This window comes from Mus musculus, chromosome 10 (assembly GCF_000001635.26).
Source record: "Mus musculus strain C57BL/6J chromosome 10, GRCm38.p6 C57BL/6J".
In the NCBI taxonomy this organism is placed as follows: domain Eukaryota; kingdom Metazoa; phylum Chordata; class Mammalia; order Rodentia; family Muridae; genus Mus; species Mus musculus.
The window spans coordinates 23123516-23149518 of NC_000076.6; the positions used below are offsets into that span (position 1 = coordinate 23123516).

A 26003-nucleotide genomic window follows, 5' to 3' on the forward strand; every position below is an offset into this window, starting at 1 on the left:
GATTAGTAATCTGAGAAAGGCTGATGCTAACTCCATTCCAAAGAGTGGACAACAGAATGAGGTGTTCTCTGACCTCAGCCACATGGAGGCCAATGTCTTCTAAGACGTTTTTGTTTTGGTATGTGTCCATAAACACACATAACTCAAGAGCAGGAGTTTGCAGTCTGTTCATACTTGTCTATGCAATTGTTCACTTGACAAGAACTTTACAGCTCTTGGGAGGGTGAGCCTCTCCCCGCCCCCCCACGCCAAATTTCTTAAGGTTTACTGCATATGTGACACCATCTGAGAGCTTTTGTATTGTCAATAATTATTCTTAACTTTTAAAATTCTTACCTCTAAGTCATTAAAAAACAAATGTGTATCTGCAAGATTAAAGATCATTTCTTCCATCCGGAGCCCGAGAGTCACAGCCATTGGGGGATCCTGGAAATCAATACATACAAAATGAGGTAAAATTTCATTAACAACAAATACTAAAGAAATATTCTCGGTAGATATTGTTGGAGAAGGCAAAAAGTTAGATGAAATTTTAGAGAAGATTAAAACATTTTTCCAGCAGTAAGGGAGGAATTAAAGAGTTGGGAAATAGCTAGAAATATGACAATATTCTAGTGGCTGATAATATAAAGTAGTATGACTATAGTTAGCAATATTTACTTAGTCTCTCAGGTGGTCAGAATAAAGGATTTTGCATGCTTTCAACCCAAATAATGATAAATGTTTGAAATGTAAATATTAATTATCAATTTGATCACTATATATTACATACATGTATTGGAATTTATGGTATGTACACATTACGGCATTTATAATATTTAAAGAATTATATATGCATACATATATATGTTTATAAAATGTCTTATGAATGATTCTCAAACATGGATCTCTAAAGAGATATCCTGCAATTTGCAAGACTTAATATGCATATAAAGATTACAAACACATTTCAATAGTAATTTATCTCTCCAAATCCATTCATAAGAGAAGCATGCAAGCCAACAAATCTAGATGGTTTAGCTTGTGTATATGCCACAAATACCTTTTGGGGAATGGTATTTGGATGGGTGGTGAAGAACAGAGAAAGTTATTAAATATTTGCAAGGATATGCACTTAACATCATATGAAGTAAGTTATATTTAGAAATATATGTACATACATATACATACACATACACTTACATAGACACACATACATTTACACATCACAAACAGATACATAGATATATACATAAATGTACATATAGATACATATACATACACATAGAAACACAATATACATGTACACATATACACATATATATACGTATACATACATATACATAGATAGATGCATATACATATAGATACATGCACATACATGTACAAACACAATATACATGTACACATATGCACATACATATATGTACACATACATATACATATATGCATGCTGTATCAATTAGTGAAGGAAGAGGAAGTGGAATTGAAGGAGATTGGGGAGAGGCGCATGGGAAGATTTTGGAGAGATGAAAGTGAAAGGATAATGGCTATAATTATCTTATAATCTCAAGAAGAAAAGAAAAGGGAAAAAAGGAACAGCTACCATCAAACTAGAGTTGAAGAAGAATAGGCCCAGTGGATGATATGGATGGTACGATGATACAGAGGAGCAGAGAGGATTGCATCAAATAAGGATAGTAAAACAGATGGTACAATGCCACTTAATATGGACAGCATTTTGATTGGCAGGGTAGCAGGAGTCTCTATTTAACCATACATGTAGTTTGCTCTAACCTGAATTTCATTGAAGCTGCAGGAAATGGAGATTAAAAGAATATTCATTCACTGCACATAACTGTGTAGAGAATCTATGCTTTTAGCGATGTAGGGACGGGAGGGGTTGATGGGAAGTCAAAATGACTCCATGGTTTGCTACAGTGGCTGATCTCTTAAATAGCAGCAAGAGTTGAAGAATTAAGAGCAGAAGTGTTGTCTCTTTACCATGATTAAATGAAGCTGAAGTCTCAGTGTCAGGAGATTTTGAGACCTGAGAAGAGTTTGGGGACATGAAAGCAATCATTCGCATGGTTCTGTTGAAAAGATTGAGGTGTGACTAGGGGAAGGCAGAAAGTGGAAAAACTGGAAGGGCTGATTCCTTCGCATCTGAGGCCAGGTGGAAGTCTCAGGGGGAGAAAAGTATTGTGCACAGCACTGAGAAGTCTAGAGGACACTATCCGGTTTGGCTGAGCAGTTACCTGGGAAGAACTCAGCCTGGGAAGAACTTGGACTGTGTGGCTTGTCCATGAACCAGACTGCAGGCATGTGAGAACAGAGAACTGCCTTTTGGATCTCAACATTCTAATAAGTGGCATTTTAAGAAATGTACTGAGATTGAGCAGCTGTGTAAATAGCGTCACTTCAGTTTGCTGATGTAAACACATTCCCAGTGTCACTCTTGTGTTCTGTGGCCATGAGAACGTGGAGCATAGGAGAGCCCCATTAATAGGAACTGCATGTTAATGGATATGCAGGTGTACAGAACAAACTTATGGGTTGATGTGGATGAAGATGAGGCAGGGATAGTAAGAATTCACTGTACTTAATTAATTTCATTTTCTCAGCAGGCCTTTTTGTGGAGCTTGGCAAAAGATTCTTGACAAAATCCTATGGAGATTGCTCATATCCTGGGGCATGGACTTTGGCTACCTGGACTTAGGCTTTACTGCCACATTGATCTGTTGTCAGTGACAAGTTACTAGGATCAATATACCCAAGTATCCCCAAATCAAAAAGATGGGGTGATGAAGGCATGGGCAGGGTTGGATGTGGACACTGATACATACTATATATAAGGATTCTAAAACGTTCAAAATGTCTACAATACTCAGTACAAGACAAAGATCAAATTGTTTTATCTAAAAAGCACTCATCAAATATAAAGAAATACATGTTTTGTGCCCCCCAACTCATTTTTTTTAATTATCTCAGGCCATTTCAGAATGTAGAGGACCCTGATTGTGTTTCCCTCCATTGTCAGGCTCTCTTTTGTTGGTGTTCATATCCTTTATTGTCATTGAAAGAACCCTCTGAAGCTTGAATAATATTTTAACCATGCATTTTGTCTTTTTATGCTAAAAACTGCTCTTGCTAATCCTCTCTTTTCGGAGGGAACAGAGCGGGTCATAATAGAACAATGTTATAGAAAACTTTGAAATATTCTGCTAAGTCATGGACCCATGAACAAGAAGTCCACAGAACTATCAGGGAAATCAAATGTAATTACAGCATGAAAACATATAATTCCATTAGTGACGCTCTTTGAATTTCAGGAATGCCCATGATGCAAGACAGTAAAGGGGAGATTCACGGTACTCTGATGCTTTCTGCCCTGAAGATATCAATTTCAGATGCGGGTACAGAAATATCTTTTTAGAGCTTTTCTTTTGGAGGCTAGGTAGCGAATCTTTTATCCCAACTGGTCTTTGTCTCCCCTTTTAGGTTTCCAATAAAATTATTGGCTATCTTACGGTCATTTCTTACATTCTTTGCATTTATAGATTTGATTTCTGGGAAGACAGGAGAAATCCTAGGGGTCCTGTGATTGTTACTTTCATTGATAACATGTTTCTGAACGACACCTCCCTCTGTGCTATCCAAACAGTGGGAGAAAAATCCACAAAAGATGTATTTCCTGTGCATCTAATAAGCTTGAAACAAATACATACTTTTTTCTTTTTAAAAAATCACATGGCCCTTATAGTGAGCGAGCTTAGCATATGGCAAAATGAAAGCTGTATTGGAGTGTACAGTTGGAATTCAAGCCCATGGCACTGGGAGGGATAATCACTTGTTTTCCAAGCTGTGGTGTTTGTACAACACTCACCCTACTACAGCCAGCACTTATTAAGCATTCTGGCAAAAATCCCACTTCTTAACTGGATAATTTTGGATTTGAATTTTGTCAGAGTGTGAGTTGGTTAGATTTTACTAAGGTTTTCAGAGAGCAAGCCCATTGACAGAGAGGTGTTTGGTCATCAAGGCCACAAGCCAAGGAAAACTAAGTCAAGAGGTGATATTCTTGTTCCTCAGAGACGGTTTTGGGAGGGCTTCTTTACAAATATATGATTTATCCCCCCTTCCAGTTAACTAAGTCACTGGGACAGCTAATTCTAAATTAGCAGATTACAGTGCCACACTTTTCCAGGTGAAGGACTCACAGATCTCAAACTCTAAAAGGGAGGGATATTTGTTAGGGGGTGGGTGGTTTGGGGGGGAGGAAGCCTTCTCAGAACCCGGTCATGGTGGATACCTCTGGCTGGGAAGGGGCGACTGGTGGCTACAGTTCCACTGCATTATCAAGCATTTGAGAGTGAGATATATTTCTGGAGAGAACCCAAGTCTTGTACTGAAATTCCTACTATTTTCGTAGATGTTTATGGGGTGTCTTATGAATTCAGATTTGCTGCATTTTTCCACTTAGGGGGAGTGAATGTTGAGTTTAGTATTGAAAATGAAGTGATAGCAAAGACTTGGGCAGAGTGATAAAGTGGGGAAATAAAGGCACAGGCAGGGTCGGATGAGAGTCCTGATACACATGACACACATAAGAGTTCTAAAGGACTCAGCATGTCTCCTGCAGAGTTCAACATGGGGCAAATGGAACTTCTGCCAATTTATGCTCTGTAGTACTTTGTCAAAACACTGAAATGATTCCCAAGACACTCTGCTGGAGAGAGTGGAAGAAAAGGAAGGAAGAAGGGAGGGAAGATGGAAGAGAGAGAGAGACAGAGAGAGACAGAAAGAGACAGAGACAGAGAGGGACAGAGAGCCAGATGAAAGAGAGAGAGAGACAGAGACAGAGAGACAGAGACAAAGACAGAGAGACAGAGAAAGAGAGTGAGGAAGAGGAGGAAAAAGATGAAGAAAATAAATAACTCTTGACCTTGAAATGTGTGCCTCTAAGCCAGATGTTACCAGTGTATACACCCAAATCGGGATCAAGTAGAGCACTTCTCTAAATCAAAATACTAATGCCTATTAGCCATGTTAGCACAGAACATAAATCGGAGCCAGACTGTCTGTCTGTGGGTCTCTGCCCTATCCTGGGCCATCAGCTGCAATTCCTCCTCTAGGGAAACACTGTAAAAATATCTCAGGAGAAGCAGCAATTATGTATTTTTAAAGAAATGGGGGTGTATTTTTCTTTTAAGACCCTGGGATCTTGCACCAGTTATTCCTCTGGGACATAAAGTACATTTGTAGATTTTTACTCAAGGGACAGAAGATGCCCAAACACACTGTAAAGGAAGATAAGTCAGCCCACAAACCAAGGTGGAACATGTTCCTGGGTTCTCAAGATGCAAGGACTTTTCTAATTAGACATAAGAGGTAAAATGAAATCCACTCATCATCTGGAAAGGAAACTCCATATTTGACCTATTTGTTTGAGGAACAGGTGGTCGATTCCAGAGTTCTTAAAGGGATGGCTGGGTCTTTGGGTCCTTAGTTTCAACTCCAAGTATTGCTTAAAAGAAAGGGAAAAAAAAAAAGCAAGTTCTCAGAGGGAATTGGAAAATGCTGTTAGGAACATTCTATTATTGATCATCTGTTCATATATATGGTTTTGAGTGCCTATGACATGCTCAAATTCTGGGAATGGAAAAACAAAACAAAACAAAACAAAACAAAACCAACAAATCAAAGTAAAGCTGGAAAGATGGCTCAGTTAGCAAAGTGGTTGCTGAGGAAGCACTTGGACCCTGGGCTCAGATCGCAGCCCCCATACAAAAGGCTGGACTTGCAATCATAATCTCATTGCTAGGGAAAGACTCCTGGAGCTCACTAGTCAGCCAGTGATGAATCAGTGCGATGCAGGTTCAAGGAGAGACTCTGTCTCAAAGGAGAAAAGAGGGATGTGTGATATAACTGGGGAGAGGAAAGGAAAGTCAGTATAGGAGAGGGAGGAAGGACAAACAGGTCACACTAAAGATGAATCATGTTTTGAAAATCCACAGGGAGTAATAGTATATTTATCTAAAATTACATATACTTTGCAAGCATGTGAGCATCAAAGTTCAGTTTATATGAACTTGTGCCACTTGAGATGATGGTACTGTCCCCAATAGGCAGAGACTCTCTAATAAAAACCCTACTACCTGGCACGAGAAGACTCCCTTGGAGTCGTTGGTCAAGTGAGTCTCAGAAGATCATAAAATAATACAGGGCATTACTATTACCCTTGGCTGTCTTCAGAGATTGATGGCAAGTCCCTGTCACTGAAGGCACCACATTTGTCAGACACAGGAGTCTAAGGAATGGAATTGAATCTGACCCAAGATTTCCTCAACTGAGGAATAGATTTCACAATACTAGAAGTCACTATGAAAGCTATCAATCAGGTATCATACCAGCTGTGATGCCCATGAACTATAACAATGGCCACCACAGCAAGATATCCCTAAGGGTACAATAGTGGCATTTAAATCTTGGCGATAACCATAGCTACTCAAGACAGAACCCATTCCCAGTACTGAAAACCCAGCCACCTACTGCTGGTGAGCTCATGGATCTTAGAGGAGACCCCATTACAGTCACTTTCCTAAATGAACATAATTTCTAACTGCATTCTAAATGTTCATCCTCACACCCACAGGTTAGTATAGGTCTCACCTCTCATCTGAAAAGCTTCCTTTTGTACCAGATCATTACAGAAAGCCACAACTGGTCAACTGCAGAGAAGAACAGACTGTGTGGGTGCCTGGCTCTAACTGATTCATCCAAAGCACAATTTCCTGCAACTGAGACTAAGGGAATGTCACAGAAGAAGGGATAAAAAGTTTCTAAAGCCAGAGGATCAGACGTCTACTGTGACATTGTGTCTTGCGCATGTGACAGGTATGGTACACTCGTGTAATCTCAGCAGTATGGTTGTCTACACAAGGCCTGAGCAATGAACACATTGGTTGACCTGGTTGACCTGTTTCTGTAGCTGGGGAAGACTCACAGGGCCCTATGTCTAGATGAAGGTCTACAGGAAACTAATGACCTCTGGGAGAAGGAGAATTACTCTTCCCTAGGAAACAGCTCCCTGCGATTATTTAATACCAAGTGGACACACACACACACACACACACACACACACGTGTGTATGTGTATGTATTTTTAAATAATATGCAACATTAAAGAGACTTAGCAGCTTGTGTCAACATATATATGCATTTATATATGAAGTGATAGTAATTTATAAGAAAGAAGTCAAGAATATAAGAGGGAATAGGGGTTATAGGAGGGAGTAGATTAAAAAATGAACAACTTCGATACTGGAGAGGAAGATGTCTGGTCTTCACATGTATGCATATAATTTACATGTATACCTGTACACACATGAACACTTACACACCCCACATGAGAACAAGTTCACAGAAGACCCCCAACTCACACATACTTACCAATAAAGGCAAAAAAAAAATTAAAAGCAAAAGTCATGTACTTCTGAGCTCCAGTTATCATTATTATGCGATATAGCTAAAAAACAGCCCAGTAAACACAGCATTTCCGGTGATGATAATGCTGTAGTGCAAAGAAACGTAGGCGAGTAGACACAGAAGCTTGGGGCGGAGTTGTGGTAGTCAGTGCAATCCAGCATGCCCCTGCCAGGACTAATGAGTGGATAAAAAGCCAGGGAGTTAGCCACACGCGGATACGATATGAGAGACGGGCAGTCTTGGGTGTAGCAGTGGGCCTGTCACATGGGGCGGCACATCCAGCAGTGGGGCCAAGCCTGGGAAGGCAGGACATACTTTAGGGAAGACTGAGCCCGAGTCGGGAATAAAGAAGAGATCCAGTCAGAAAAACTGAGAAAGCCTTGCCACAGCTATGATTTCTCAGATCCCAGAAGAGTGTCCTCCTTTGTAATTTGGGGATGAGAAGAGAAGGAGAAAAGCAACTGGGAAGAATTTAGCTCAAGAGGCCTTTCCTAGAACAGCTCATAATATTGTGGCCAGTAGTACAGGGTTGGGGATAGGGCGATGCAGGTCACAGGTTGTGCTGGCTCAGAGAGAAATCTCTTCAAGGGGAGATGAGGTGCTTGCAGCACAATTGTGAGAACGTGAGTCCCACCACCAGAACCCACATACATAACTGTGCACGGGGCCAGACTGACAGCCCTGGACTGATGATGAAACTCACTAATCAGTCAGACTAGTTAAATCCAGTGAGGACTAGATCCTAGCCAGAGAGATCCTGTCTCACACGATAAGGTAAGGTAGACAGTTGCTGATGATCTACACACACACACACACACACACACACACACACACACACACACACACACTTCTATCACCTCACACCATTCAGCATAGCAGGGAAAGAGGCTCTAACATGACTATGTATCAGGTCCAAGCTCTAAGAATTAAATAGCCACCATTGTCTCTCCACCTCCCACAGGCAGACTGGCACACATTAGTGTCCTGGATTCAGCTTTACTCTTTGTATGTATGCTCTATTTATGTACACATTACACATATAGGTACGTTAACATACTTTTAGAAAACATGAAAATACTACCTATTTTACTTGGCATTGAACCTATAGGGACCCTTTTTGCCTTAGATTCTTGAGTGCTTAGATTAAGGTATAAACCACCAGTTTTTCTATGCTTTATGTACTCCAAAACCTGGTTATAGCCACCTGATTACAAAGACTGTTGAGTTGTTGTCACTGAACTGAGTATGTCAGAGTGACGGGCAAAGTGACAGATACAAATAGAAGAAGCGCGCTCCCTGGAGAACATCCAGTTGCCCAAATTTCAAATTCCCTTAGAACCACATACTACACAGACTTCTAAAGGTCACGTGATCTTGACAGGAGGAGAGAGAACTTGAACTTGGGTCTATATTTCCCACAAAGCTAAACTCCAACTCTTTGTTCAGAAGGGTCATGGTGTTAGCCATCCCAGGTGTGGTTGCTTCAGACCTACAATTTTAATCATTTAGCAATACCAGTCACTTTCTACTAAAGGGCACACTGCTTTCTTTACGACTCTGTAGAAAGCCCAGTGACTGTTACTACCAATGTCCTGTTTCTGTGGAGTGCATCGATTGTCAAATCCAAAAGCAGTGGAGTGGTTTATTCTGATGAGCATCTCATTCCCCAGCTCTGGCCTTCCATATCAGCAAGTCTTCTTGCTAGCTTGAACTACAACCATGTTACAGTGCAGTTACTTGCTTTTCTTCAATCTTTCCCCTGACTTGGGCTGTTCATCTCTTGTCTCCTTAAGCCGAATGCCTGGAGATGACCGTGGCTTCCAAGGACGCAAGTCATTAACGTTCATTAACCCCCTACAGCAAAATTTGTTAATGTTTATTCCCTTACCCTAGAAAGGAACTACTGTTATTTAGGTTAAATAATTTGCACAGTTGCTCAGAGCATCAGAACCATCCTCATAGACTTCCAGATAGGGGGATGATCCCTGGGCGCCATCTTGTCAAATTCATGAACTTCTATTTTAGATTTTTGCAGTGATGAAGCTGTGCATGCCAACTGGTGCTCGGCCAGAGAACCCATCACACAGCCTCCCGGCAGCAGAGTCTGCATTTGCCACCATCAGAAAGATCCAGAAATAGTTCTGTTTGCGAGGAGGGAGTGTTGACAGTTGAGCAGAGTCACAAAGTGATAACATATTAGGAAGAACCTTGCAAATGTATATATTATTTACAGGTGGGTGTAGAAATTTCTACAAGGTTTCTTAAGTGAACACATAAAACTAGTTACATAAGATCATGGCATTCCTAGAAGACTGAAGACTATGGATTTTATTTGCAAAGGTCTCATGTGGCAGCATAAGACTAAAGGAGGATAGAGACTTAAGATCGTGTCAGAGAGCCAAGTCCTGGTTGTCTAGGCCACTTGCACAATGCCTTGTACCACACCAGTGGCATAGAGCAGAAGCTAGAGCTAAGTGGCCAGTGCACTGAGGTGGATGTACTTATGGAGCGTCAAGCATGCTGTAGGAGACCAGAGGTGTGGGAGAGACAGGAGCAAGTTGGTAGATAGATGTGTTAGCTCTAGGGCTTGACATTACAGTTCAGTTGCACATGCCCTCTTCTTCTGGCTTAATGTATTTTGTGTGATTACAGCACTGCCATAAGCATCAGGAGAGCAAGCCCAGACGTTCTGCATCTCTGAGAGCACCCATTTCTACATATTTCTCATTGGGCAGAAAAGAGTGAGTGTTAATACTTTACTTTCTTGGACCTGAGAAGCAGATCCTTGGATTCATAGCTAAATGTTCTTGAGATGATCCCATTTAGCCCACCCACTAACTCCCACATGGAAGAGAATCGCCTATTTTATTTTTGAGTTTTGAGTTCAATGTGATGGTTTGAATATGCTTGGCCTAGGGAGTGGCACTATTAGGAAGTGTGGCCTTGTTGGAGTAGGTGTGTCACTGTGGGTGAGGGCTCTCATACTTTCATCCTAGCTGCCTGGAAGCCAGTCTTCTAGAGGCCTTCAGATGAAGATGTAGAACTCATAGCTCTTCCTGCAACATGCCTGCCTGTCTGGGCACTGCCATGCTCCTGCCTTGATGATAATGGGCTGGACCTCTGAACCTATAAGCCAGCTCCAATGAAATGTTGTCCTTATAAGAGTTGCCTTGGTCCTTGTGTCTGTTCACAATAGTTCAAACTGTATACAATAGTAGTAAAAACCTAATTAAGACAAAAAAATCCCACCTATTTATTTCAAGATAGGGTCTCTCCATGTACTGCAAGCTGGCCTAGAACCCACTATATAGCCCAGGCTGGTCTTGAAGTCATATTCTCCCCACCTCAGCCTTTTAAGTGCCAAGATTAGGTTATGCCCCTATAATCACTTTCTGATAAAGAAATTGGCTCAGAGGTCAAATGGCTTGTCACACAGCCTACCAAGTTCAGCTGATATTCATTACAGGAAGTAGAAGCCTTGGCCTCTGTAAACCCGTCTTGGGTGATTGAGAATAACAGGAGTGCTGCCTAGCTTTGGGGGGATCATGGGGTCTCTTGTTCTTTGCCTCTTCCCTCTAGCTGGAGAAGCCCTATTCATAGGTATTTTATATAATGATACTCTGTAGAATATGCATAAAGAATGCTTTCCTTTAAACCTTTAAATCACCATTACACCAAGGTGTCCATTTGGAATGTACATTGGTGCTGGCAAGATGGTTCAGGGTAAAGGTGCTTGCTCCAAATCTGATGGCCTGGAATTGATCGCTGGGACTCATGTCATGGAAGGAGAGAACCAACTTGTAAAGAAGTCCTTTGAATATGGGACATGTACACACACACACACACACACACACACATAAATACTTGGAATGTTTTCTAATACACATCAAAGCAGTGAGTCACTTGAATCATGAAATGGACTGAGTGCACATAAGCAATTTCAAATCTACACAACTCTTAATGGGATGTGGGTCTTCCACCCACCTTCCAAAACTAATGGTCCCAGTTACTATCTAAACTATGTATATGAGTGTGTGTACTTGTGAGTTTATGTGCATTATGTGTATGCAGTTGGTTATAGAGGCCAGAAGAGGGCATCAGATCCTTTGGGCTGGAGTTGTAGATGTATGAGCCTTCAAGTGTGCTGGAGACTGAGCAGTGCTTTTAACAGCTGAGTTGTAGCTCCAGTTTCATCTCAGTTACTATTTCTAAGAGCAGTGAAAATTATTATTTTTTTCAAGTAACAGCTAAAATGACTTCATTTCTATCAGCCTGTAAAGTCACTGGAGAGCTGATGAATATACTCTCACGACATGATTGTTTACACTATCTCAGAACTATTTTGGTATGATAACTTGCAGTGAACCCCCATACAATGATGTAAGCACTCTTCACATTCACTTGCCACAAACTTTCTTTGAAGACCACTAATTGACATGTCGAAGGACCAGGTTTGTTTGTTTGTTTGTTTGTTTGTTTTGCCAAGATAAAACATTTAGAAAATTTCCCAGTGCCTCTTGAAATTTGCCAGTGATGCTGAGAGTTTGGCTTGGGGTTGGCTTTTAGAGTCAGCCAGCTTGTGAGGCAATTGAGCTTCCCTGTGCTTTATGACGTTTTTGTTTGAAGGAGAAAAGATTTATTTTGGCCCACAGTTTTAAAGATTTCAGTTCAGAGGCAGTTTGCCTCACCCATTGGGCCAGAACACTGGTGGAATTATGCATTGTGGTGGGGTTGTTCTTATCACTGAGGACAGAAGGAGAAATCAGAGGCTTGCTGTAGCCCGCAAGGCTTGTTCCTACAGATCTAGTTCTGCTTGCTATGCCTTTCCTTCCAAAGGCGCTGTAGCCTCTCAGAATGGAGTTGGTGCCTGGAGGAAGAATTCCGAATATGAGGCTGTTGGGAACACTGGTGTGTACCAAGCCAAACACTGTGGTGGCAGCTTCCTGTTGCCATAGCAGAACGCCTGAGATGGGGCAACTTAGAAAGAAAGGCAGTTTTGGAGGAAGGCTACGGGGGTCTGGATGTCTGAGGTCTGGCATTGTGTTGGCATTGATCTGTTCTGGTGAGGTGCTTGCATGGCTTTGACTTGTGGCAGAAAATAGAAGTACAAATGAGAAAGGAAGAGAAAGATGGAGGACCACAGAGCTCAGTGGGGAGACTCAGAAGGCGGTGATCTCTTCTCCAGACACATCATCAAGTGGGAGAAATTTGAACTTTCTTCTACAATTCTAAATCCTGGAGTGAAACATTTTTGAATAAGAGAGACATTCAATAGTATCCTGACCTTGTATAGGAAAGTTTTTAGTGGAGTGGGTGTGACCTGTGGCCGACATTTTTTGCTGACTTTTGCTTTCCCCACTGAGTGGCACAATGGATTCCCACCTCCGTAGGCTGCTGGGATTCCCTCCACCTCCTGTTCTCCTTATGTCCCCCTTGATCTTCAGCCTCATTCTCTATATTTCCTGTCATTTACAGTTCAGTCCCAGAGGCTTCAGGTGTGAAGTTCTGTAGGAAGACCTCAGCCTGCATACAAAGGACTTCCTTGAGATCAGACTGAGGTCACACACTGTGGGCAAGAGGACTGGAGAACGTGCTGTCCTCAGTCTAACAAAAAGAAAACAGCTGTAATGAACTGTTTACCATTGTCTTCAGATTCCATTTGGGAAATTCTAATGATCTCATAATTTAAAAGATGCAAATTCCTAGAAAGGGACGAAGACCTGTTGTCAAGGCACATGTTAAAGTGTAAGGAGACTCCACAAGGGGAGGCCCATCACTGCTGATATGATACAGGGATCATGTGCAGCTCAGAACACTCCCTGACTTAGAGGGGTCACACACATTCACGACTCACTGCTATTTCAGTTTTCATTTACTGTGAAATGTAGCTGTATACACCATCACAGTCATTTAAAGGGGCTCATGGTATAGTTTTGAAAACACTCCAGGATTATGACAATAATTTAGTTATAAATTGTGGTCATGCTTTGTAACAGCGGCCTACAATCACTGGCACATTACTATAAAAATACCCAGCAAGAAACAGGAAATAAAAATAAATATGAGATACAAATTTGGGTGTGTGAGTTTGTTTTAATATTCCATAAATTCTATCCTCATCCCAGCAGACATGTCAAAGCTTAAGAGACAACTCATTTGTTAATTTATAAACGAAATAGACCCTGAAAGTATAGTTTCAAGACATGTGTTAGACCCTTATAAAGGAACAAAGACACTTTTGGTAAATGGTTGCTGAAAAGAAATGACTACTTTTTATATGTACTTAGAAAGTAAAAACAGATGACAGCACAGATTAATCCAAAGTACAAATTTACAAAGAGGCCTTTGAGCTGGAACGATTGATCAATGGTTAAGGGCATTTCTTGTTCTTCCAGAGAACCTGGGTTTGGTTCCCAAAACCCATATATTGACTCATGCAACACCTCTAACTTAAGATTCAGGATCTGACATATTCTTCTGGAGTTCATGGTCACTTGTATGCATGTGCACATGCACATACAAACATACACACCAATGAAAAATAAAAAAGACACAGTTTAATGCAATCCACCATGTGTTGTCTAGAAGATGAGACTATAACTGTTGCTATAAAGCATGTTGATGGGACATAGGAACCCACCCACTAATTGTCATGCCGTGCTGTGAGGCACAGGGAGACATTTCCGTTTGTGTGATTGTGATTTGTAAAAGACCCAAAGCTAACCACATACTTTCATACAGTAGTGGAAACCAGGCCAATATGTTCTCACCAAACTCTCTTTCGAGCAAATCCTACTGACAGAGTCAAAGTCCATGATGAGCTAATATGCGTGTTTCCACCAGAGCAGCCTCCTGTGGTTATATCAGGCCAGGACACAGAACTCACACAGTCAAGATGCTGGTCTAAGAAGGTCACTACAGAATGAGTAGCAAGAGAGAAAGGCAGTGAAATGCTGAGCCTTCGTGTAAGTGAAGGGATGTTATCCCCAAATGTGTAAGAGTAGGGTCCTTGGTCTTGAGGTAGAAAACTCAAAGTTCCTGCAAAAGGTGTAAAGGTAACTTTTAATTAGCTCTGCAGAGATCAGGAACTGGCCAAAGGGGAGACTATCATAAAAGTTGATGGAGAAAACAAAGCAGTTTAAAACATACCTTGAGTTTTTAACTGGTTAAATTCTGTATACATTTGGGAATAAGCTCTTGGCTCCTTACCTTGCCATACTTCTGTGCATAAGAGCCCGTGAGGAGAGAGTGGAAGACGATGATGGTTTCATCCAAGTCCCAGACAAACACACGCTGAAGAGAAACGGCCAGGGTCAAAATGGCTTAAGGAAACAGATCTTTACAGTTAAAAGAAATTCCCTTTCTTGTTTTATGTGGTCTTGACTGGTTTATAAAAAACTACCCTCTCTCATGGTTTATTCCTTTTTTAATCTTATTTTGTATTTTTCTAGTTTTTTCTTTCTTTTATTCTTCTTTCACATATTATACCCTGACCAGTTTTCCCTTCCTCCATTCCTCCTAGTGTCCCCTTCCACATTCCCTTTTTTTCCAGATCTACTTCTCTTCTGTTTCCCTTCAAAACCAAACAAGCAAGCCTCCCAGGGACATCTACCAAATATGGCATAACAAGTTACAATAAGACTAAGCACAAACCCTATCAAGGACAAGGTGGCATAGTAGGAGGAAAAGGGACTCAAGAGCAGGCAAAGGAGTCAGAGACATCTCACCCCCACTGTTGGGAGTCCCACAAAACCATCAAGCAACACAATCATAAGGTATATACAGAGATCCTAGCTCAGACCCATACAGGGTATGTGTTTGTCTCTTCAGTCTCTGTGAGCTCCATATGAACCAAGCTTTGTTGAATCTGTGGGTCATGTGCCTACTTTGCAAAGTCTGATTCTCATAAAACTTGGGGACATGGGTGATAAAAATTTTCAGAAGTTTAATAATCAGGTGTCCTGACTTGTAATGAATAGACCCAAATTTGATTATAGTTAACATGGAAAAGATAAATTCTGATTTTATGATAGAAAGAAGTCTAATGTTGACATATTTTATATTTCTAGATCTCCTGGGGTTCACTGTGTTTTGGAATTTATTTTGAATTTGCATAAGATATTTTCAAAATGGATTTAAGGCAGTCTATGGATAGCTCCTAAACAACGATGACATGTCACATAGGCTGGTGAATATATTGTTTGGCTTGCAGAGACTTATGAAAGATTTCACATTACAAATTTAGGAGATTGGACCCAGACAACAGAGGTTCGTCATTGGAAGAGAATCTGGAGTTTGGGCCACACTAGATGTCACTCTACTCTGGAATGGGCCAGTGTCTCTATCCAGCTCCCTGTCAGTTGGGCTGCCTCGCTGTCCTCTTTCAGGTCATACCAGTAGGCATCAGAACACATTTCATCTCTTTGGTATATTCATACATATCTCGTAGGAAGAGGCACAATGTGTGCTATTCGATTTGTGTTACATCTGGAGATTAATCCTTTTCTTCAGTTGAACTTTGTGATTGTGTATGAACATATTATGGCTAATGATAGATTTCTATAATAGAAACTCAACTTGCTCAATGTAGTTACATTTCACAGAGCTCACAAATGAAAAAGAGTACTTTAAAATCCACAAATATGACAGATTTTAACACATATATTCATTGACAAGATTTTACTATTTTCCTTTCAACACAGATTTCTTTATCTTTCTAGAATCTTTCTCTAAGGATATTATCGCATAAGTCATAGCTTTATTTTTTAACTTTTTTCAGTTTGAATAAAAAATGAAATTATCAGTCTTTAACTTTCAAAGTATTGTTACCTCTGACTTTATTGTTTTAAATTTTGCTATAGATAGATAGATAGATAGATAGATAGATAGAAATTTCAAAACTTACTAGGTATTTAAAGTATGACTATTCCATTCAGTAAACTAAAGTAACTTACATTCTACAGCGATAAGCAGGCATACCTCTAGGTCACTGTCCGGAGGTGGGGAGGGATTATTTTTCCGGCCTCTTCCTCGAGACTTTGACCCAGAACTTCTACATGTTCTGTCATCGAGATCTTTGATTGGTGTGGAGGGACTCTGCACTGTATCAAACTCTCCTATAAATAGCATGGTGTGCCAAGAAGAACAGTTTAGTTTTAGAACAACTACAAGTCTTCATTATCACTTAACAAATTCCTATACATTAATGACCTCTTTGTGACAAAAATTATAGTTCAAATATGTAAAGTTGTAATTTAGTAAAAATAATGTATAGGTCATTCATTGACTTCCTCATAGAACCCAGAATGCCTCTAGTACCCTCAAGCTTCCTGTCTGTACTTTCACCCCCATTTTTTCTGTGTTTAGGTCTAGTCTCACCTCCCTTTGGGCCACATTTCACACAACACGGTGTCTTCTGAATTAGCCCTGCACCCCACTTGCAAACTGGACAGTCCTTCTTACTGAATTCACCTCACCACTTCCTTCCTGTCTTGTGTCCACTAATGAAACTCCATAAGACCATAGTCCATACTCCTGCTACTCAGTGGAAGTAAGTGAAAGCCATGAGCTTGGGCAGTTTTCCAGCAGTTATATTAGAAGGTATAAAGAGACATGTAAAATTAACCCACATATGTTAACTTCACATAAACAAACACAAAATATCATTTGAGCATGTAATCATTTTTAAAAATTAGCAAGAAAAATTTTACCTTTACTATTTTCTTAACAAATTGTTGAAATCTTGTGCCTGCTATAGTTATTTCAATGTGTGTTATCTGTGTTGTAAGTGCATGATAGTCATAATTGGGCAATAGTTACACTACTGTATGGTACAGTTCCTTTGACTCCCTGATATCCTTACTAAAAGCTAATTTCCGCTCACCAAAGCTTGAATGCACATACTTTGCTGAGATTCCTGAATAACCATCGGATTAATAAATTTAGAATACAAGCTCAGCCTTTATCTTTCCAGATAGGTGATATATTTGATCCTATTAAACACACCCCTTCAGAGTTATTATTTGGCGGCTGGTATCTGCGGGATGTTAGTTCCAGCTATGCTCTCCAGTGCCTTCCTACCTGGTAGTCACAGATTGTTCTTCTGCCATGCTCAGGATAGATACCACGGAGTTCTGGTCTTCCTACTCTGGTGCCAGTGTCTCGTATGCTAATGTACATGAGGACCCAGAACAAGCTCTCTCCACCCAGCCATCACTTATCTAATTGGCTTTTCTATGTCTTACAAGTTCTTGAAATCCAGACTTATGAAAAGTTAGTGAACTAACCAGTACCCCCAGAGCTTGTGTCTCTAGCTGCATATGTAGCAGAAGATGGCCTAATCGGCCATAATTGGGAAGAGAGGCCCCTTGGTCTTGCAAACTTTATATGCTCCAGTACAGGGGAACACCAGGGCCAAGAAGTGGGAGTGCATGGGTAGGGCAGCAGGGTGGAGGGAGGGTATAGGGGACTTTTGGGATAACATTTGAAATGTAAATGAAGAAAATACCTAATAAAAAAGTGGAAAAAAAAAGAAAGAAAAGTTAGTGACCATGGATCTTAACAAGCATAAAGCACTGGCCAGTAGCAAGTTTGTGTTAGGGTAAATTGAGGCTATAAAGGTTGCAGCCTAACAAGTCAGCTTGACTTGTGACAGCACATCAAGGATTTTACTTAGTTTTCTTGAACCTTAGTTTCAGTGTCTACCGAATTCTGGATAATAATCCTTTTTAAAATTTTTGAGGATGAATTATATTTGTATTTAATTTAAACCATAAGCATAAAGTGAAAATCTCTAGACAAGTCTGTTATCAAGGCACATTAGACTTAAATAATGTAAAAAGTGATATGATGATCTTCATTTATCACTGAGATACAACACAATATGATAGAGCAATAATTCACAGAGAATGAAGTAATACTGAAAAATGGCACATTGAACATAGCTTTTCTGAGAAACAGTAATTGTTATAGGGTAAACATCTTACCATATCTTTTGATTACAACATTTTATTTGGGAAGTATCATATGGTATGGGATCAAAAATATGCCTTAGCTGTCTCTCCATAAATGGAGGGGGAGGAGGAGATAGAGGGACTATGAAAAGAGTCATTTAAAGGGACATCTGGAAACCTAATATAGTAGAAACTTCCTAAAATACATACATATGTGAAAATAATTTAAATAAAATTTCCAGATAGTGGGGTAGACAGAGCCCCAACTGGGCATCTTTCATCACAAAATAAAGCTCCCAATGTATGGAATGGGGGTACATTTAATATAATTGTAGCCAAAGGGGTCCCATGAGAAGCTCCAACAAAGCAGGCTACTGCCCAGGCTACTGGTTCCATTCTATTGGTAAGATAAAGAACTGTTGCTGAAGACAACATCTACACAACTCACTGAAGATGGAGAAGTTGCGCTGGTGCCTACCTAGAGCCTTCACCCCTACTAACCAATTTTCATTATACTGGAAGGTGCTCTGCACACTACCAAAGGAGAAAGCTAAATACCAACCCAGCTACAAACCCTTTGATCTACAACAGTGTCCTGCCTGCAAGGGGTGCTGGTGCAGTGGTGGCACTAAGCCTGTGGGAGTGACCAAGGACGTAAGGGCCATGCCGTGGGATGGAGCCCATCCATCCTTGACACTGCTCCTGTAATGGAGAGCCTGAAACCAGATAGGCAAGGCACCTAGGGAAAACCAAGTACTACTCTTCTACTAAAGGAACCTAGCACAAAAATGACTCCTAAGGACATTCTGCTACACTCGTAGGTCAATGTTTTCCTCAGCCATTGTCAAAGAAGTTTCCTCCTGCAGTAGATGGGAACAAATAAAGAGACCAACAGCTGGACGGTACGCAGGGAGTGAGAGGCCTTGGAACACTCAGTCCTTTATCAAACCCTTCACCTTAGGGCTCAGGGAACCTTGTGGATGAGCAAGAGGAGATGGAGGACACCAAGAAAACAAGGCCTTCTGGATACAGCAGGCCTGACGTGTAACCTCACAGAGACTGTGGCGGCACGCACAGGTCTGGGCCCGAGAATCCAGGTACTGAGAGGGGAAGTAGACGCAGGTCCTAATTCCTAAAACAGAAGCTGTCTTCAATTGAAAACCATTCACAAATGGAAAGTTAGTTTTCTCTAATGGAGTCTCACTGGATATACAAACAACAGTGTGGGGCAGGCCCTGTGCTCAGCAGTAGATGGTCAACATAAAACCAACTCAGTGCACTGTCAGAACTTTGTTTTGTCTTGTCATGATCTACCTGAGCATTTCATTCTTTTTGTTACCCTACAGTTCTTTTGCTTATATATTACGTAAGGCTTTGTGGTTTTAGGTGATTTCTGCACATGCCAATGTTTTTTTTATGCTTTGAAAACGATGTTCGTTTTTTCATTAATATTTGTTTCTTAGTATTTTATTATTTTCCTAATGTGTGTGTGTGTGTGTGTGTGTGTGTGTGTGTGTGAGAGAGAGAGAGAGAGAGAGAGAGAGAGAGAGAGAGAGAGAGAGCACAAAGCATGTGGGTTTGGGTGAGTGGGGAGAAGGTGAGGACCTGGGAGGAGCTGGAGGAGGGAAACTATGATCAGGATATATTTTATGAAAAAAATCTCGTTTCAGTAAAAAATAAAGTAACGATATAAAAACACATCTTACTGTAAATGTTGTTTGCTCTTAAAGCAGTGCCAGCACGGCTCCTGGTTTCCCTGCCACTGCCACTGCCACTGCCACCACAGACAGGGTGGACAGCACACTGATAAAATGCTTTAACTACAAGTTTGAACACAGCCTTACCTTGCTGCAGCTTACGTTCCAGCTTATTTGAATAGGATTTAGATATTTGAACTTCTAAGTAACACTACACACACCCTTCTCTGCTTTCCACTCTTATACTGGATACTGGGACAAAAATTCCCTTGGGTTAATAAGTCATGCTAATCTAATACCTTTCTTTAAATAACACGATTCAAATTCATTCATACCTCAAAATTTTATTTTTATTTATGTGTATGCGTATATGTGTGTAGGTAGGTATGTGTATGTGCACATGTAAACTATGTGTGTCCGTGAATGCCAGAAGATTACACTGGATCCCCTGACCTGAAGTTATAGCTGTCTGTGAGCCTCCAGACATGGATGCTGAGAACCAATCTCAGGTCCTTTGCAAGAGCAGGGCGTGCTCTTTACCACTGAGACATCGTTCCAGCCTCAAACTAACTCTTACTTTAAAAAATAAGCTTAAACAAAACTTTTTTGGTGTGGCATTTATGAAATCTCTCTCTTTTTGCACACACACACACACACACACACATTTGTTGTTCTTTTTTCTTATTTATTTGGCTTTTTTTCTTGAGACTAGATTTCATGCTCGCTTCAAACTCCTTACATAGCCAAGGATGACACAGAACTCCTGCTTTTCAAGTGCTGGTATACCAGGTGGTTGTGTGATACATGTCTTTATGGTTTTTGCAGATCAATTTTAAGGTGATCTTCTCTCTCTCTCTCTCTCTGTCTCTCTCTCTGTCTCTCTGTCTCTGTCTCTCTTATGTCTCTCTGTCTCTCTGTCTCTCTCTGTCTCTGTCTCTGTCTCTCTCTCTCTCTCTCTCTCTCTCTCTCACACACACACACACACACACACACACACGTAGCCTTTTACTTTGGGTAGCAGTGCAAGAATGGAAAGACAAGAAAATTGCAAACTTCCAATCGCTGTCTTAAGTTACAGATAGGATGGCTAGCAGCAGCCTATGTCAGCACTAAGGAATCTGGCAGGAACAAGTCAGCTATTTAAACCTGAGATTCAGCAGCTATCACAGTGTTGAAGGGAAAAAATGGGGCCACAGGAAGTGTGTGGGTTTCTAAACACAGGAGAATCTGTTCTCAGTGGTTCTTTGCCAGTTAGTTAAGGATCTTAAAGATACCCAAAGAATACAGAAGAAAATCATGGGCAAAAGTGTTCTCCATGAGAGTAAAGCAGGCATTTAGAAGAAAATTCTGAAGGATAGCCTTATTTTTATTAAACTTTTAGTTTACAGCATGCACTGCCCTTTAAAATGAAAAATCAAAACACCATCTACACCTCATTATGTTGGTGAGAACTCAGAATGTTTGTTTCTTCTTTGCTTAATTTGTCTAGGACTCTCTCAAAGACACATGTCTTACTCTTTCTTTCTGCTGATTGCCATTTAGGTGAGTCACATGGTTAGGTGACTATAAATTATAATTATAAATATTATGTATTGAGTGTGTGCCAGTGAGATCTCTCCCTGTTGAGTATCTACTCAGCACTGGTATTGCTGGGTCAGTGGAGGGGTACAGCCATCTGGTACAGACGCAGATCTTCATAGAGGAATTACTGACCTACTGTCTCATGAGTATCACCATCCCCCATAGTTCTTGTTAGTCCTTGGTACTGTTAATCCTTATTTCAACCTTTGTGGATACATGGTGATAAGTTATTATTTGAAATAAAATTTTCTTGAAAAGTAATAATGAGGAACATGTTTTCATCTATTTAAAATTTGCCATTTTTTTCTGATTTGTAGGTGTTTATTGTGAACATTGTGTGTATGAGAGAGTGAGAATGAGTGAGAGAGACATAGACAGAGAATTAAACCCAATTCCCAGCTAACACAGAACTATGCCCTTATTATCTTATAACTATGGAGAAACTGGCAACACAATATACTTAATTAGGCAACAACAATCAGCTGATATTTGGTGATGTCAATGTGATTCCAGAATTTCTGCTATAACCACCAGGCTAATAGTTCCTCCTCCAAATAGAAATAGTTTCTCCTGATCAAGAAAGACCTCTAACAACTCACCAGAATGAAAGAATATGTTGGGAAGTCATGCATGTGACATATCTAAGACATATATGGAACCCAAACCACCCAGTGGAAAGAAAATGAAATAACCTGATTGAAGACAGAAGCAACGGCCAGAGCAGCTGGTTCTCAGAAGAAGACATAGAGATGGTCAATCAGTGTATGAAAATAGCAGTGGTAATTAGAGAAACGCAAGTTCAAACTATATACTGAAACTCACACTTTATAGGATGTCTGTTATCAAAGGAGAAAAGGGAAGTGTCATTGAACTTGGTGTGAACAAAAAGACCCTGAGGCTGAAGCATCAAGAGGACTGCATGGAAGCCTGAGACTTAAAATCAGGTTGTGTGAATACATGACTATTCTGCTAAGACAGTCCTGCCCTCAAGTTTATAAAAAATACACATTTTATTAAAGTAGAATTATGTCACTTTCCTCTGTCCAGATCCCACTATCATCTCCCATCCTCACTCTCAAATTGATAGCCTCTTTTGCCTTGATTATTATTGCTACATATGCATGTACACATATGTATGTGAAAGGATATATAAATACAATGTGCTGCATCCCTTTTTATTGTTTGATTGTCTATGGTTTCAGGGCTCACCACTCTGTGCAATCAAAAAGCAACTCATCTCCAGGAGAAGCTAATTCTCCCATTCCAAGATATGGGGTCAACCTAAGTATCAAGACATAAGATAGAGATAGATGGACAAAGAAAATCAATCTCTCTCTCTTTCCCCCTTTACCCTTCTCTCCCCTCCCTTCTTCTCCCTCCCCCTCTCCCTCTCCCTCTCTCAAACACACACACACAGACACACACACACGAACATACACATTTACACACACACACAAATGGGATTACACCTCAAATATGAGAGAAATCCTTTCCCTTTGTGACAGTATAGATGGCAATGAAAGTCATTATTCTAAGTGTTGTAAGACATGAACAAAAAGTTGAATATTACACAATCTTATTTATATGGAGCATGAAAAGCTTGATACCATAGAAATAGAGTATAGAATGGCAGTTACTGGAGGGATTGGGAACAGAGTGGTTAAAGGGAGATGTCAGACAATGGATATACCTTATTCGTACCTTAAGTTCAAAACATTTACTCTACAGCATGGAGACTGCTAATTCCAATGGATAATGGTTTTGAAAGTTGCTGAGCTAAGGTATTTTAAGTATTGTCACCTCAGAAACAAAGCACACAAAGTGTTTGCTAACAACATTAGGCTTCGGTGTGTAGTCATTTTGCTTCACTGTGTAGGCAGATTTCAAAACAGCATGCCGTACAGAATAAATACGGATAGATTTCTAAGATTTCCAATGAAAAACTTTCAAAGGAGTCATACAGGCTTTAAGTGCTGTATGTTAGAGAGAAGGCCTGTACGCTCATTGAAAGGACTTCACAGGAGTGAGAGTCCTTCCTGTGGAGGGCATTGGACAGTAGAATGATCTCTGTAACTTTGTGCTGCCTCCTCTCTCTCCCACTGGAGAGTGAACACAGGATTCTGAGAGTAAGAGTCACTGAGCACTCACTGATGCCAGGCCAGAGCTGCTGAGTCTGGGGTCTCTGACAGTTTCGCTCAGATAACTTCTCAGGGGTACAATAACCAGGCACACGTGGCCAACGAGGTGAAGAAATTCAGGCGCTCCTCTCCATGTATACCCTCCTGTGGGCATCACAGAGAAGGAGCTGGACTCTGAGGCCTGAAGATTTTCAAAGGCTGTTAATTCATTCCCAAGAACCTTGTTTCTGAGAGGGAGGGGCTCCACCAATTCTCTCATTCAACCTGAGCGCTTGTTTATCAGTTCAGTTAGCAAACACACTACATACGGTGTTTATCAGGGTCTTAGAGTCAAGGATAACGTTGTTGCATGTTACTAACCATGTTTAATTTTTAAATGTTTAAAATATTTGTAAGGATGAACTAAAAATATCTTTCATCTCCATTGCTAACTTTTAGAATGCAAATCAAAACCACAATTTACCTTAGATAAACTTCATATAAAAAGCAGAAAGAGATCTTCATTAGGATAATGAACTAGAAATGTCTGCTTTTAATCATTGTGGTAGTGTGTCCTTAAATCCACTGTCAAACTACCTAATAAGGCTGAATAAATAACTGAATGCTATTTGCAATTTCTCAATAGCATCAGTCATTACCAGCAGCCTTGGGCTCTCCTAGGTGATTGAGTAATTATCCTTTAATCAGGACAGTAATGAAGAACTGCCCTTTGTAAGTTTGGATATTTAGCTTCACGTTTATTTCATTAGGTTTATCTGTAAATCAAGGCAAGCAGCTGTCACTTATTGAACATAAGGATAAGGTATGTTCTATTTTAAACATGGATATCCACAGTGAACGTTCTATTAAAAAAAATTGTGGACCTAATTGTCAGGTCTGGTCTGTAAGGCCCAATATGCACAATTGGTTAATGGAAAGTTCTTTGCCTGCCCTTGAACTAAATCCATCAGGTTTCACCATTAATAAAGCACAAGCCTATAGTTACGGATGTGTTTGCTTTTTGGATGCATGCCCCATCTGAAACGGCTGAAATAAAACTATAGACTACTCTGAGAGAAGATGTCAGGTATAGAATTCCTCGAGAAATACATGTGTGAGAATATGAGTTAATAGAAGAAATAAGTTCTGTTGTCGATTCAGTCTGATGGGATCTGAAAATGCCACCAAGTGTCACATTATATTTGTTGACACCAGTAACCAATTCAAGTGGAGGAACGTTCTGCATCTGCCCGTGCTTGTAGCAGCTGAACTAAAGATGCTGCCTCCGCGGGAACACTTGCTTGCATTTAGTATTTTCTTAACACTAACGAAAGAGAGACTCTGAGTATTGGCAATGAAAACTCCCTTAGGGAGAAACATTGTTGTGATTGATGGAAATTTGAATGAAATCAAATTTGAAGTAAAGCTCTACACCACACTGAGTTCACTCGCTTCAGCCAGGGAACTAGAGTCTTATCAATTCAGATACGGCCATCTTGTGCTCTCTGGCTCCTGTCTCTAAGGCTGATGATGAGCACATCCGTGGTTTTGTCTCTGTGAGGCTGAGGCAAGCATCCTTTCCCTACAGCATCTCCACTACTCCCTAAACAGGGATTCTCATAAGTCCTCAGTTAAGGTCACATTTGTGAGAAAACCATGCTGGGAATAAGATACAGGCAGATTTGGGATGCAGGAGGAAGGCTGGGATGGATGAGTGAGGCTCACGGCGCAGAACGGCAGAATTGAGCATTTCCTCAGATTTGGAGCCCCAGTTGCTTCACTGGCCTTGCTTAGTACTGGCTCTGTCTTTGGTACCAGGCAGACAGAGGATGGAGAAAAGCCTGAACAGGAGATTTCAGAGAAACGAAGATCAAGAAATGAAGATGAGCCGTGTATTCATAAAAGGGAAAATGTAAGCGGAAAACTTAACTGTAATGTAGGGTCAGCAAAGACAGACGCATCATATATTACATTTGCTGGGCCCAAAGCTAGAAATCATAGAGTGGAACCATGGAGTGAGCCCAGTGGGCAACGGGCTTGCCGCCAAGTCAGATGGTCTGAGTTTGATTTTCCAGACCCACACTGGAAAGAGAGAACTGACTCCTACAGTTGTCTTCTGAGTGCAACATGCATGCTGTGCTTGTGAATATGGCTATGTGTGCGCTGCACACACACACACACACACACACA

General features: G+C 40.6%; 1 protein-coding gene across 18 annotated transcripts in view; it reads right to left on the reverse strand.

Moving 5' to 3' along the window:
* Eya4 (EYA transcriptional coactivator and phosphatase 4) overlaps positions 1–26003 on the reverse strand; it is a 247877-nt gene that overhangs the window by 20554 nt on the left and 201320 nt on the right. For all 18 annotated transcript variants that reach the window (XR_001779457.2, XM_006512524.4, XM_030244877.1 and 15 more), the window contains 3 exons: positions 16446–16582; positions 14676–14759; positions 337–426 (listed from right to left, as the gene is read on the reverse strand). Coding sequence is in view for 17 of the 18 variants with exons in the window: in XM_006512524.4 (XP_006512587.1) it covers positions 337–426; positions 14676–14759; positions 16446–16582 (311 nt within the window). In the remaining variant the exon portion in view is untranslated. The remainder of the gene's footprint in view (positions 1–336; positions 427–14675; positions 14760–16445; positions 16583–26003) is intronic.